General features: G+C 44.5%; 1 protein-coding gene across 1 annotated transcript in view; it reads right to left on the minus strand.

Moving 5' to 3' along the window:
• Positions 1 to 15,656, minus strand: part of ABCA12 (ATP binding cassette subfamily A member 12) — a 122,464-nt gene that overhangs the window by 19,870 nt on the left and 86,938 nt on the right. The window contains exons 35-41 of the mRNA XM_043525582.1: positions 15,331 to 15,417; positions 14,179 to 14,272; positions 13,383 to 13,510; positions 12,270 to 12,357; positions 9,244 to 9,349; positions 2,790 to 2,844; positions 2,123 to 2,300 (exon numbers count right to left, since the gene is read on the minus strand). Coding sequence (XP_043381517.1) covers positions 2,123 to 2,300; positions 2,790 to 2,844; positions 9,244 to 9,349; positions 12,270 to 12,357; positions 13,383 to 13,510; positions 14,179 to 14,272; positions 15,331 to 15,417 — 736 coding nt within the window. The remainder of the gene's footprint in view (positions 1 to 2,122; positions 2,301 to 2,789; positions 2,845 to 9,243; positions 9,350 to 12,269; positions 12,358 to 13,382; positions 13,511 to 14,178; positions 14,273 to 15,330; positions 15,418 to 15,656) is intronic.

Genomic DNA, 15,656 nt, shown 5'->3' on the forward strand with positions numbered 1-15,656 from the left:
GAAATGGCCCACCTTGATTATCATACACATTGTAAGGAGAGTGGTCACTTTAGATAAGCTATTACCAACAGGAGAGTGGGTTTGTGTGTGTGTGTGGGGGGGGAGAAAACCTGGATTTGTGCTGGAAATGGCCCACCTTGATTATCATACACATTGTAAAGAGAGTGATCACTTTAGATAAGCTATTACCAGCAGGAGAGTGGAGTGGGGGGAGGTATTTTTTCATGCTTTGTGTGTATAAAAAGATCTTCTACACTTTCCACAGTATGCATCCGATGAAGTGAGCTGTAGCTCACGAAAGCTTATGCTCAAATAAATTGGTTAGTCTCTAAGGTGCCACAAGTCCTCCCTTTCTTGCTGCGAAGAGTGTCTATGCTAAGAGCCAGGTCATGGGTGCTTCATATGCCGCCCCCCCACCCCCACCATGGTACCTGAGTGCCCCACAGTCATTAATGTACCCTTCCCATACCCCTGTGAGGCAAGGCCGTGCTATTATTGCCATTGTGCAGAGGGGAAACTGAGGCACAGAGTGCATGACTACACAGCAGCTGGGTGGGAACCTCCCAGGCGAGGTAGACAGGGCTCAAGATAATGTGATAAAAATGGCTGTGAGCAGGCACATTGCTGCTCCAGCAGACACTCAGGCTGGCCACCCAAGCTCAAGCCCTCCCAGCCTGGAGCTTGGATGGTTAGCCTAAGCAGCAACATCCACACTACTATTTTTAGCATGCTGGCTCCATGCTATTTGTCCAGCTGCCGTGTAGACATATCCAGAGAGGCTAAACAACTTGCGCCAGGCCACACACTCTGTGGCAGAGGAGGGAACTGAAGCCAGGTTTCCAAAGTCTCTGGCTAGCACCCTAACTACCAGGGTAGCCATGCCAGTAGCTAAACAAAACCCAAAAAAACCCCTCGCCCTGTAGACACGGCCCGCAGCAGTTTCTGCCACAAGCTGTGTGAGCCTGACTGAGGGACCCGTCCAAGTTAGTGTGTGTGGTGTGGGAGGGAGATGGGGGGCGGGAAGCGGAAGCTGCATGAAAAGGATAACGTTTACAATGGGTGCCAGAATTCTCACATCCTGATGACCAAAATAAGAATCAGTTACATGGCGAGCCAAACAAACTTGTGGGGGGAAATCCTGAACAATACAAAAGAGAAAGCAAATTCATGCTGTCAGATAAACATCAACTCAGATGAGCTGGGGGATCATCTACTGGGTGAAAAGGTTCTGTTTCATTGCCACCCCCCTGAGGTTATCTTCAGCACTGTCAGTCGTCATGCTTTTGTTGTGAGCCTTGCAATGCTTGCTGGTTTTCTTAAAACCCCAGCTTCTGGAGTCAGGTGAGAATCTCACCTTTTTTTTTTTTAAAGTAAGTTCCTAGCTCCTTGTGGTTGAGGAGAAAACCTTGAAAATGTGACCTCTTAGCACCATAATGGCTCACAAACCATAAGACAAAGGGGACTATGGAATCCTGAAAGGGACATTTTCAAAAGATGTAAAAAAGCGCGGGACCCTTTTGAGGGAGATAAGTCCAGATATATACAGCACATCATCCCTGACCTGACTAACAGTAACAGAAGGTAACTTTTCTTTGATGTCAGGAGTTTGGAAACCTTTATATATTATATTACTTAACCCACCAGTTGGCTTTTTCCAATCTCGCAAATCTCCACCAAGAGATGTTTACAAATGTAGGATCTTGTATTCTGAAGGTTCCAAGAGTGTCTGCCATCTGCAGCAGAGTTCTGAAGATGGGTCATATCCTGCAGCCCTTCCTCCTGGGAGTAGGAGCTGCAGGATCAGGTCCATGAGCCTTACCCAGATGTATAAATCCTGGATGACAACAAGAATTCCACCTCTGCAATCTAACTTCAAAGGCAATTTGGCATCTACATGTTAAAAACTAACCCAAGTTTTGGTCTTTGCCATGTTGATCTCTTATAAATCTGCTGAGGTTTATACATACCCCAGTGTTATGGTTCACAATTAATAATCGGTAATGCTTTTGAGAACAAGACCTAGCTCTTTTGGTAGTGATGATATTAATAAGTCTAGGTAACGAACAGAAGTGGGGATTTTTCACTCTAGAATCCTGTTCTCTGTGCATAAAAGTTAATTTACCAGGTCGTAGATGAAGTTAGTCACCCAATAGCTTGTAACACCGATGCCTGAAATATGCTGCAGTTGCTTAGCTTTGGTTTGATGTTCTTTCACCACATAAAGGACAAAGCTGGCTGTTGTGATGGAGTAGCCAATCAGGACAGACATTGAGACTAGGATATCAAGCAAGCTACTGAGCCTGAGGAGAAAAGGGGAAGAAAGACAGAGTCAATGTTTGATCTCCCTGATTTAGAAGACAATATTCATAGCTTAAAAAAATCAAGGGCCTGATCCTGCCAACATTCCCTACTGGTTGTAGAGACCGCTCAGGGTGGTACCCACTAAGGCTGGCAGAAAGGCTTTGCAGGGTGGGGGACTATGACAGCAGATTGTTTGGAAAGGCAGAAAGAAAAATACGTTATTGTCATTGCTGTGGCCGTGCTCCAAAACTGATGCTGTTTCTATAATGTCCCCACATTTATCAGGCCTGCTGGGAAGAAACTCAAAGGGAAATCAGTAGCGCTGTAGACATGGGGGAGACAGTTTGCTTTTGTGAAAAGAGCAATTTGATCATTCAGAAAAAGTTATTGACCAATTTAGGTGTTTCGTGATTTCCGGGCAGCTGTTTTGCTCCTATTGCCACTAAATGAATCAGAGCAGCAGGTATCAGCCAAATTAAACCGCTTACATGACTTGTTCTTTACTCTGTCCACCAGGATAGGGATGACTCACAATGGAAATACCTACAAAAAGAAGAGAAGTAGTTTGTAACATGTATGATGAAGTTCCTCATTAGGCGTGGAGGCTGGAAGTAATGCCGGCTACTGGTTATGGAAGGGAATCTGGCGGAGGCGGAGGGGGGTTCTGCTCTCTGCCACTGATTCATGGCGTGATCTTGGGCAGAATATTCACAATTGCCATCAACTATTTTGAGCGGCTCTTGCAAGGCCTAATTTGCAGGAATGTTCAGTGGCCTACAACTGCAGTCAGTGGGAGCTGTGGATGCTCAGCAGCCCTGAAAAATCAAGTCCTGCGGTCTGAATTCAGCAAGGAACCCAAGCATACGCCTTTAGCTGTGTAACTCGTCCCTTTGACTTCAATAGGGCTACTCACCTACTTAAAGTTAGGCATGTACTTAAATAGCTTGCTGAATTGGGGCCCATGTGCTTTAAGTTGGGTGGCCCAATGCTGAAGCACGCAGAGGCCACATTTTAAAAATCCTGGCCCTAATGTCTGTGTGCCTCGGTTTCCACATCTGTAGAAGGTGGATAGCACTCACCCACCCTTTGTCCCTGGAACGAATACTATCCTATGTTGGTACAAAGACTTATTTAATATGTCCGTTTCCAGTGGCCCCATTCAGACTCGAAGTCCTCAGCTGAGAGTTGCCTGACCCAGTGATTTCCAAGAGCACTCAATCAAGCCTAGGGTCCTTTTTATCTGCAAACCCTTGACACCATTAACTAAGCCTCAGTACCCTCTAGTGTGGTACTGTACACTGTAAGTCAGCATTATCCCCATTTCAAAGCAGGGGAAGATAAGGGCAGAGAGGTCGAGTGACACGCCAAAGCCACCACAGGAGTTGATACAGAGTCAGGATTTTAACTCACCTTTTACAAGTCAGGTGCTCACTAGACCACTTGAACAGCCCTCTCCCTATTAGTACCACTATCACTAAGTATGTACTGGAGTGATAGGCAGCTCTTGTGATTCTAGGACTTACTTTTGCTCATTTTTGATGAGCTGCCCCATATCTGATAAGTATTATCTTGGATAACCCAGTGTGGAATCATCTTTCACATTCTCCACTGGGTCTCCAGCCTTTCAGCAGACACTGGAATAAGCTTCAGATAACACTGTTTGCAGTTAGGAAGGCAATCAGTATATTTTCTGATGAGAAAGTTTAAACCGAACAGTTCTGTCATGTGAAGTGAGAAAGAAGCACCTGGACCAAAAGAAACAGCCAGCCTCCAGATATTGGTCTGACTGTTGGTTTTAGCCCTGTGAGAAACTCAGGTCTTTCCCAATCAGATTCACAAAATCAGGTCTGTGAGAATCAAATGGCAGTGGGTGGCAGGAATTCTCTTACCATTATATGGCATGCAGAGATCTGCCAAAATGTTTGGTTTAAACACTTCCCTTCCAAAGCCAGCATCTAGCCCTCAGTATGGGTTATATCACATATGAAGGGCTTTTGCTCTGTTTAGAAGCAATGAGAATCTATTTATCTACTGCACTGAGATAAAAAAATATTCCAGCAGTGCAAGGACAATCATAAATGGATTAGAACCCACAACCTTACCAAAGTCTATGGCCATTATTTTCACTTATACTAAGACTCCTTTTATACTAGCAGAGTGCTGTAAAGGTGCTTTGGGATCAATCAGAATAGGCCCTGTATTATTGCAGATCTATATTCTCCATATGGAAAAGCCTACGTGTTAATAGCCTGTTTTGAGAGAAGAATGTCGAGTTCCTCTAGGAGAAAAACATTTGTCACGTGCTAAATTAGCCACTAGGGGGAGCCCCGTGAATAGATTAGAAACACTGATGCTGGGAATGAAAAGTTAATTGACATGTTTTTATAAGAGCTGTAGAGTTCGTGCAAAGGTTATTTCTTTGGCCAAATCATGCTCAGATTCATGGCAGAGGTAGTCACTTTTTTTTTTAATTCGTATGAAGGAGAAAAATTATCAAGAGTTCTCCTTTCTCTTTCTCCATAACATGTACAATTACTTGTTTTCATGATTACTGATTTTGAGTGAACATATTTGTACAAAATCCACAAAAGAATCAGCTTGATGAAACACTTGTGATTGCCACAGCAATGTCTTCAGAGGCCTGATCCAGTATTAATAAGACTCCAGGCCTGATTCTCCACTGCTTTGCACCCCGAGTTGTCATTTACGCCTGTGCACAGTAAGAGCAAAGCTGGTGCAAAACATTTCCATCCTATCTGGCAGCATTTAACACTCACGTTGTACTGGTGTCAATGGCCATGCAGGCGGGGAATTGCTGGCCCTCACAGGCCATTCTTTCCATGGAAATAATGAGCTTCTTAGGCCGTGCAGTGGTGGAAGCTGCTCTCGGTTCCCAAGGCGAAGAGGACTTAACATAGCTGCAGAATGTTGCTTTATACATTCTACAGCCTCCCTGCTCTAGGATGGGAGCTGTGCCGTTGATGAGCCATCTGTGGCATCAGCCCCTGGCAAATACTATTTTGTGGGGATGGATTTTGATTGGTCTCGTTACGGCTTCTTTTCTATAGACTTCTGCAGCATAATACAATAAAAAAAGGGACTCCACTGAACCCCAGTGGATCAGTTCCAATTTCCAGTGAAGTTCTATGGAAGAGGGGACCAGCTTCCATGACTTTTTTGACCTGGAAGAGGCTAAGGTAATATTTTCAAACTTTAAGTGCCTAAAATTATGCAACTAAATCCATATTTAGGCACTGAAGTGGCCTGATTCTCAGAGTGTGTCGTTAAATTCAAAAGGAGCTGAGAGTACTCCATGCCCCTGAAAATCAGCCGCCTTCCAATTCAGTGCCTAAATTTATAATGCTGTATAAAGATGCTGGCCTCCGTTTTATGTGCTCTATTCAGTCTGTATCATTGAAGCACATGGAATGGTGCGATTTGGTCTGCAGTTCATTTTAAGGAAAACAAAAGCAGTGTCATTCGAGAGCAATATTTTTCTTGAGGGATTCAATGTAAGTCTCCAGTTGCTAATAACGATGTAAAAACAACTAGAAAATATTTTCCTTCTGTAAAAAAAAAAAAGGTGATCCAGTCTGACTAATCTGTTAATGCAGCAGAATAAAGCCATTTTTCCTTCACTGCGGCTTAGCTTGAAGTCAAAATTTCCATTTCAATACTTCTTTTTGGGCGGGGGGCGTGGAGAAAAGGAAGCCCAGTATACCTAAGTCGAAAGCTATTATGATTTGCTTGGTGACAGGGCAAAAAGCTCCTTTTATGTGTTTCTTTTTTTAAACATATGAAGTTTAAGTCAAACCTCAAAAGCAGGATTGGCACCTCTTTCAAATTGTTGAAATGACTGTGCTTTTATCTGGCCATTTCAATGGTTCTTAAACTGTCATTTATTTGTCACAGCAACAAATGGCTTTCCGCTGCCAGCAAACTACTGCAGAGAAGGGTCTCTTCAGTTGTATTTCAGACCAGTTTATACAAGTCCTGTTAAGCTTTACTCATCAATTCATTTATTTTCCCTGTACTGAGTACAGGTTCCTTAGGGGGACCTGGGAATTATCAATCTGGTCATTTGTTATCATTCATTTGTTTCCAAGGACACCCAGAACTTGCTAGATGCAGTGCAAACTTTAGAGCTGTTCAAAAATATTCCAGCAGAACATATTTCCATCAGAAAATGCCATTTTGTCAAACTTGAAACTTTCCATGGGAATGTGTCAACCTCGTTGAAATTTTGTTTCAGGGAGAAAAAGTCTGAAACAAAGGTCAAACTTACCAGAAGGGAAGGTTTCGATTTTTTTCGTTTCAAAGCGACTTTTTGTTTGAAAGTTTATTTCGTATGATAAATTTTAACATAATTTAAAATAAAAAAGTCAAAATCAGAACAAAGTATTTCAATTGACCTGATTTAATTTTTTTTTTTCAAAAATTGTGTTGGAAAAGTTCATCTCACAGGAAATTTTTTTTTGTTTGTTTCATTATAATCCAGAATGAAATGTTAAAATGTTAGAATTTCCCCTGGAACACGCATTCCGAGGTTTCACCTGTTCTAACAAACATAAAAGGCCATCTCCAGAAAGCTTGGGGACGGATTAGGAAAAAACGGCTCTCCGAGCAGAAGAGCGGTTTGGGAAATATGCTTCAACTGTCCTTCATTTTGAAGGATGTCACTCATTTTAATCCCCAAGTTACCTGTTTTCCACATATATGCGGCATGCCCTTCCTTTTTGTGTTGAAAATTATTTAAACCAGAAATAAAGCATGGTGACGCTGGGGTGGCAGGTTTTTGTTCATGTTAAAGGGAAAAATCCTGCAGCACTTTGGGTTTCCTTCTCAAATAAGTTTTGCGTCCCTCATTTGGGGTCTCACCCCGTGTCCCATGCTGGGGCCTTGGCATGTTGAAAGGTACGTTTGTGGGGGACCCTCTGACTGTGTCTGCCCATTCCCACTCATGGCACGGGCCACTCTATTTTGGATAAGGCTTGATGAGAAGGCACTGCTGGTGGAATACTCAGCTCAGCTTGAGTAGCTCACTGATGACTGGGTAGGGGAATCTTCCCCAGCGCACCACCACACTCCTCTCCACGGCCAGGATTCACCCCTTGACAACTAAATTGGTCAGGGACATTCCTGCTGGGGAGATGGCCTTTGGCTCTGTGCCATACTGCGGCAGCAGAGAGGAGCTGGAGCCCATTTGTATTTTAAAAAGAGGGCTGCCAGCTGGCCCCTTCCCACTTGGGGATTTGCTCCCACACTGAGTGTGAAATAGCTGGGCCCTGCTGACCTGAGAGGGCGGGTGTTTCAGGTATGGTGGAGGTGGCTGTGGGGCCGGGGAGTTGGTTTTGCTTCGCGAGAAGATGAGTGCTGAGGGAGTTTGCCACATGAACACTGGCTGGTGATTATTATGTGGTGATGGGGAAAGAAATCTGTGCAGATGTTTTGCCTTTCTGCTTAGGATTATATTAGATTGTAAGCCCCTTGGGGACGAGGCCATCTTTTTGTGCTGCGTTTGTACAGCACCTAGCACAATGGAGCCCTAGTCTCTGGCTCCTATGCGCTGTGCTAATACACATAATAGATCGTTATAATAGTAATCATGTTTTTAATTATTGTCAAGGAGGTCTAGAGCTTCAAATAGGCCTTCCTTCTCTGTTGGATTTACCTTTTAATTCATCCGTCAATAAAGAGCTTTATGTTGACAAGCCAAATGACTTTCCAGCCAGTTTCCCCTGAGTGTGATCCTTTAGCAGGAACTCAAGCCGTCTGACATGAGAGAGGCCAGGAGAGACTAGAATATGGCAGAATGGCTGGTGTTTGCTGAAGCAAGTCACTTGATAGGTGAGTTCTGAACTCTTGTCAGGCCCCATAATCGAATATAAGGCTTTCTTCTCTCTCACTCTATAGATAACCGGCGGTATCGACACAAGGCATGTTTTACTGGAATAGCAATACGGTTACGCTATACTGGCAAAGTGCTCCTACTGTGGATATAGCTATCTTGACAAATCGGCACTTTGACCAAAGTAGTAATGCCCCGCCCCATGAGTGGAACAAGCTATACACTGGTAAAAACACCTCTTTGTTGACTATGAGAGCTATACAGAGTATGCTAGTAGAAATCTGTAGTGTAGACCTGGCCACAGGCAAACACACACCCGCACAAACCAGTATGCCTGAATTACACATGTAATGCGGATGGAACAAATAGTGCAGTAGAGTATGAAGGTTTATCAGCATGAATTTGGGAGACTGCATGGCATCAGTGAGGCAAAGCTAAGCAGGTCATTCCAAATGAATGTTGATAAACCTTTACGCTCCACTTCACCACCCTGCATTTGGTGTGTACCAAATGACTTCAGGGGTGTGTGAGAATATGTTTGTATCCCTCCCCACAACGTATACACCTGTAAAATAAAATGCTTTAATTACCACAAGTCCAACAATGAACAGCTCAGAGGGAGAAAAACATTAAATCTAACACCCCACTGGAAGCAACCTAAAGTAGCCTTTCTTTGCATAGAAATGTCACATCTTTACAGTCAGCTATCTCGACGCTGAGGTGGAAGTCAATACTAGGCAGAAGCCCTTGTTGCTTGTGGGAGAAGGAAAGCCTATTTTAAAGGTTTTACCTTGTCCCCTCCCCTGTTTCTAGAAGCAGACATGTGAAATATTGACACCCTTTAAAGGAGAGTGAATTGAATCAACATTAGCAGACATGGCCCCATTGAAGTCAATGGATGTTTCACCACTGACTTTAGTGGGGCCAGGATTTCATCCAGGAGATAAATTTCCTTCTAGTTTAAATGGGCACAGCTCATTTTACACCAGGAGTGAATCTGGCCCACCCACTATTGTCTTCTGTCTGCAAGCAGAGAACTGGGTCCCCTTCACAAGGAGCAGCATGAGCTGTGTCAAGGATTGGTTAGCACCCACCGTACTTGGAAGACTCGTTTTTCGGCATGTTGGCTCGAAGAATGAAGTTGTTGAGGCTGTTGAGGTAAGCTGGAAGGCTGTGATACCCCTCTGGATTATACCACACCTGGACCCCATTGGGAAACAAAAACAACAGGCAGAAAATCATGACCAAGAACATTGGTTTCTTCCATTTGCACAAATGAATGCATCCGTAACTCATACTTAAAAACAGTAGCAGTAAAAACATTTGCTAAAGCTGGGCCATCTACAAATTAAGGGCCAGCGACCCAATCGTGCAAGATTCTGAGTGCATTAGCCCGGATCCTACACTGTGCCGAAGTCTGTGACTAGTCCCATCGACTTCTATAAGACCTAGTTCAGTTGACTTCAGAAAGATAAGAAAGACGCGCCCGTTGCTAATGGTTTATGTTAATGGTGCCTGGGGCATTACGTGTACTGACACTTTGCTTTTCCACAATAGGTGCTTTTGCTTTTCAGCAATGTCAGTGGCTGGTATTTTCAAAAAGGCCTATTGAAGTGAAGTGCCTACTGGGCACCTAATTGTTCCAGGGTAGAAAACATTGTGAAAACAGCACTTTGTTATTTAACAGCTGTGCCCCCTGGGATAAATTCTGCTCTCACTTACACTGGTATAAATCCAGAGGAACTGAAGGGAGAACAGAATATGGAATACACACTTTGTGTATTACACGTTCTATCGGCTTACGTTAGCGACACATGTATGTTTTTTACTCCCACTAGCCCTGCAGAGCCAATGCTGCTATGGGAAAAGGGAGCTGGCTTGTGCACTATCACCAGAACTGTTAACAAGGGCCCAGATCCCGAAGTGAGCTCTGTACAGACCCACAACAACTTCAGGTGTCCATCTATGGAGGGCTCGGTGCAGGATGGCTGCCAACATTCCAGCTGCAGAGACTTTACCTAGAGATGGTGCCCCTTTCTACTCCTAAAACCCTACAAAAAACCAGCCAAACATAAAAAACCCACCACCTTTATCCCTAGCAGAGTTTTCACCCTGAAAATGAGACATGCCAGAGACTCCGTGAAGTCCACTAAGGACTTTGCTCTTGATTTTACATGGAAGGTGCCCAGACATCCCGTTGATGGGCAGTAAAATCAGTGCACATCTCAACTGCACTTGATCTACAGCTGAATTGGGGGTTCTGGGGATGTTGAATGACCCAGCCTGGGTTGTCTCATCTTACACTTAGATTGTAAACTCTTTGGGAGTCTTTGCCCAGGCCAATGAGATTGCAATACCTGACCGGGGTCTCGAAGTGTTACCGCAAGACGAATAACAACAAACAGCACTAACTCTCAGATTGCCAGCTCAGGCTGATGGGCTGGCGGTTAGATAAAAGCATCTTTTTACCTGCAAGCAGAGCAGGTTTGCTCTGAAAGTTACTGAGACAATAAACTATGTAACAGCACAATTCCATTTTGTATGAAGCCACATCTCAGAGCAGACCTGTGCTTGAAGGAACACTGTCGTGGCTATAAGGATGTACATGAATTTACCAGATCTTGACAGTTTTCATACTGTGCCTCTTTTATTTCAGAGTCCAACCATGGATTTTTTTATGCCAATTTATACTTGTTACAACGTTTCTGAAGAGATGAGAAAGTGCAATGGGTAAATCTGAGTGCACTAAAGAAACAAGCCGGCTGCAGTGAGGGTCCATCCCGCTCCCTCAAAGGGCAGATGGTGTTGTTAGCATGGCTTTGCCACTCATCAGTAGGTAGGAAAGAATACAACTAGTAACACCCGTAATGACTAAGAGAGGGAAGATGGAGAAAAGAGAAGACAGGGACAAGCAAAATAAGGGAAGGAAACAGATATTTTTTAGTTCTTTGGCCCAGGCAAGCTGCCGATTTCGGGATGGATTGACCACCTGCATGCAAACCAGAAAAGATTACTGTATTTTCTGAAATAGCCCAATATTCAGTTGGCCTTCTCTATCTTGCTACATTGAAAAACAAGCAGCCCCATGACTAAGTACAAATGACTCTGCACTACCGCCCAGATTGTGCCCCCTTTACTCACACTGGTGAGCAGTTACTCACCCAGCGAGGAGTCTATGGGTCTATTCACATGAACTCCCTGATGCGTATCTGGCACTCTGTTGGGTAGTATTCTAGGAGGCAGGGCATTTGTCATCTGTAGCAATGCTTGATTTAAAAGAACGAACACAGTTGCATTTGTAATGCCAGATCTCTAGCACAGTAGAGGCAAACTGTCCAGGGCAGTTCAAGTGAAGGCCAAACAAGGCTTTTTAATATGAGGCGTGGAAAGACTGCGTAGGAGTTTGATTGATGACCAGGGTAGAGCTGAGGGGAGAAGTGTGTACACTGGGCAAAGCCCAGGGACTGCTTCTGTTACTGGGAGGAGAAACCCCAGCTCACCCTCAGAACAGATGGTGCGTGAGCAGTCTAGAATTGAATCCCTATGCCTGACCGGCACTGCTAGATGGCAGGATATAATGGCTTGAGCAGCACTGAAAGACCCCTCTAGAGGGCTCTCTTGCTGTCATTCTGGATCCCCTTGGGTGCACCTTCTGTGCTGCTCCCCTGGCAGAGAAGATGCAGAGTGAGGGAATGGGGTTGAGGTGGGAGGAGAGGACAGGAGTCCTGGCGAGGCCAGGCTAGGTGAGCCATTACTGGAGCAAAGCAGCAGCGGCTGGGGAGAGTGAGAGCTTGTGAAAGTGAAGAGCTGGACTCTGGGTGGTGCAGGTCCTGGATGCAGCAAGAGTAACAGAGTTAGGGGCAGCTGAGAGGTACAGTGTCCCTCCCTTCACCAGTGGAGATGAATCCAGTTCCTTCAATTTCTTTTTCCCTCCTTAATTCTCTATGTATTTCCTTTGTGTTAATGGTAATCTAGAGGAGTTCTGTGCTTACTCAGTAACGCCCCTAAAACACACCAGGACATTAATCTTGCTTCACCTTCATTTAGCCATGGACGTTTCAGGCACCTGTCCACTCGGCACTGACTTTACAGCTGCATTGCAGCAGGAGGCATTCATTACCTTAGTTAGTGTTCTGTTTGCAGGCACTGGGCGTATATCAAACTTGAGGTCAGTAGTCAAAGGCAACCCAAAGCTCCAGCCGCCATATCTGCAGGGTAAACAATACAGCAAAATGCATTATTGTCATTGGAAAGAGGCCGGGCTAGATCCTCGGCAGGTGTGACGCAGCATTAGTTCCGCTGAAGTCACTGGAGGTGCGTCAATTTCTCGTGGGGCCTCCAGGCACTATACAACTAACGATCATCACAGGTGTCACCCTGGATTCACACAGGTGCAGGTGAGAACAGGATTTGGGCCAGTGTTTGTAGTGTGGCCCAGTTAACACCGCTGCAGGAGCCTTTACTTTTGAAAAGCAAGTAAACAGATAACAATTCAGCTAAGTCCTGATCTGTGTCGACGGACACGATTCTGAAATGCATTTTGGTTCCTGCGGAGTCAAGCTATCTTTCTACCCTCTTTAGTGGTACACTTCCACATTTGTGGAAGATTTGCATGGAAGATGAACAGTTCCCTTTCAGTCAGTATGGAGAGTAGGTTTTCCCTTGACTAATTTAACTGTACATTTATTTTTGCACCTTAGCACTTTCCACACACAAACCCAGCTTGTGCTATACAGCGCCGGCTAGCATAAGGCCCTGGTTTAGCCGGTTTAAGCATGTACTTAATCTTAACTTCAGTGGACTGAAGCACGCATTTTAAAATGAAACACCCACTTAGATACTGTGTGCACCCAAACTCTGATTCAACAATCTCTGTACAAGGCTTGCTTAACTGGGTACTCTGCCAGATTTCTTTCCTTAAGTTTCTAGATTGGACAAAGGCTTTTCTTCAAAATCTATCAGAGTAAAGGGGGGGGGGGGCGTTTGCCCATTACAGCTGCACCTTTCAGTAGTTACGCATACGCTGTACGATATAACTTAGCAGAGTGCTCAGTGCAACCAACATGGAGTCCCACCACACTTTAAAGTAACCGTCTTGGGCCTATTGCAATAAGCCATGTGAGAAATGAATATAAAAAGGCTGCTTTCCTAAAGGAGAATCAAACACGTAAGAAGCCACTGGCCAGTGAGACACAGGACAAAGAGAAAGAGAAGAAATCGTGGTATGTTCAACCTTTTCTGGAGGAAATCTTTGGCAGTTGCTAGAAGGTACGTTTCCACATCATGCCCAGTAAGATTATAAATCATCCGAGAGGAAAAAGTTCTTTTGTGAGGTGGGGAGAAGTCAATCTTTGGACAAGTCTGAAAACAAGTTTTAAAAATTGTTCCTTTAATTAAAAACATCACAAGGCAAAATTTACATCCTCCACCCCCCGTCCCCAAGGGTCAATTCTTCACAAAGACAGGAGTCCGGTGCTCTGTAGTGTTGGGCCATACATTCTGATTAGTGTCCCAATTCAGCAAAACTCTTACACATGTGCCTTAGTTTAAGCACAGGCTTAAGTCCACCCCTATTCAGCTAAGCACATCCCTGTGCCTCCGATTTGTGGAGTTTAAAGCCAGAAGGGATCATATCACTTTGTCAGACCTATTTCTCCTCCACCCTTTGTCCATTTAGGTCCCGTTCCTGCAAACACATTGAAATCATTGAGGCTACTTGAGGTAGGAGAGCTAAACACACACATAAATGTTTGCCGGAGCAGGGCCTTGGGCAGAAAGCTCACTGGGACAGCCTCTCACTACGTTTGTGCATCATGCCTAGCACAAGGAGACTCTGATCCCAGTTAGGGCCTCTAGGGGCTACTGACTGTAACACAAGCTAGGATGAATCTGAAGCAGCGACCTGGCGGTAATGAGTCCCCAGTCACAATGCCAGGCCTGTGAGCCGTCCCACAGGATAGTTTCTCCAGCACACTAGGTACCTCTTGAGTGTTTTAAATTTACTCTCCCCCATTAAGGTTTAGCTTTACCTGGCTGCTGGCTGTGCAGTTGCATGCAGAATATCTAGTACTCTGGTTTCCATGGAATACCCACTCGCCAAGCATGCTGTCGTTCAAACACACCCTGAAAATGAGCACACGTTACCCTGAGGTTTTCTGTAGACTGGCAAGCAGGTGACATGTAATTGCACGATGGCAGAGTTCTAGTGAATGGACTGAAGATGACAGAGCACAGGTAACACATTGCAGAGACTGATGTTTCTCATGGTGCTTCTCGGGAAGTGCTGAGCATCCTTCAGCTCCTGCTGACTTCACTGGGGGCTCAGGTTGCTCAGCTCTGCTGATGAGGTGCTTGGCCTTGTTCCTTAGTGGTTCTTGCTAGATCTGTTTCTAGTGATTGCGCTGTGAGACTTCTAAGAAAGAGCCTGGTGAGGCTGCTTCAAATCCCGTAGAAAGCAGCCTAAGAAGCTAACATGAAGAGGACAAAATTATCTTACAAAAGAAACATAACCCCCCCTCTCAGGGGTGTTGCATTAATTGGATAGTCCTCTGATGGCTGACAAATTGTGTCTAGGCAGCCCAAATATTTCTCTGCACGGCACACAATGTACGAAGTCACTCAGGAATTCTCAGCAGTTACTGCACCGACCCCCTGAAGATTTAGCAGTAAAATCCCAGGTAACCTCACCCTCTGCCCACTCAGCCAAAAGATACGAGACCCTTCAAGCTTGGATGTTTACCCGGCCTCCAGGGCTAGACTGTGATAGGCTTCCTCATGTTGAGTAGTACCTGAGATGTTCATTCTGGTCTATATTTACTACAGGGTAACCCTTTCCAGCTATGATGAGAACTTACTCATGTGAGTAAATTCAGTGAAGTCAGTGGACTACTCATGTAAGCGCTCACCATAGCGTGTGTGGGCTGCACAATCTAGTCCTCCGAGTTTAGACAAGTTTGATTTTCTTTGTAAATTTAAGGAGTTTTAAAATCAGATTGCTTCAAGAGGTGAGTCTATCTTTGGGAACTCTGGCAAGAGACGAAGCCTTTTTTGATGTGACTCCAGGGTATGAAAACTTTGCAGCTGATCAAAGGATGTTATTAATACCCGACAGCTATTAATTTTATGTCATTTCCTTTTTGCAGATTAGGAATTTAAAAAGAAAGAGATGAAGAACTACTTACGAATTGCTTTCATTCAAGCATGTGTTATCTGTTCCAGGGAAAGAAAGCATCGACGCAACTAAAGCATCTGTGGTCTCATTAAAGTTCCTAAGATTTAACAAAGAAAGAGAGAAGTGTTCAAGATACTTTCAGTACGGACCCAGTAGTAAAAACCCATCCACTGCATGACATAAGGATTGGAAATAAATTATTTTAGGCCCTGGTGCTGCAAAGTACTTAAGCACATGTGTAACTTGAAGGATAAGAGTAGTTTCACTGGCTTCCACAGGACTGCTCGTATGCTTAAAGTTATATACATGCCTCAGTGTTTTGCTGAATTCAGGCCT

The sequence above is a fragment of the Chelonia mydas genome, chromosome 11, assembly GCF_015237465.2.
Source record: "Chelonia mydas isolate rCheMyd1 chromosome 11, rCheMyd1.pri.v2, whole genome shotgun sequence".
Classification (NCBI taxonomy): Eukaryota; Metazoa; Chordata; order Testudines; family Cheloniidae; genus Chelonia; species Chelonia mydas.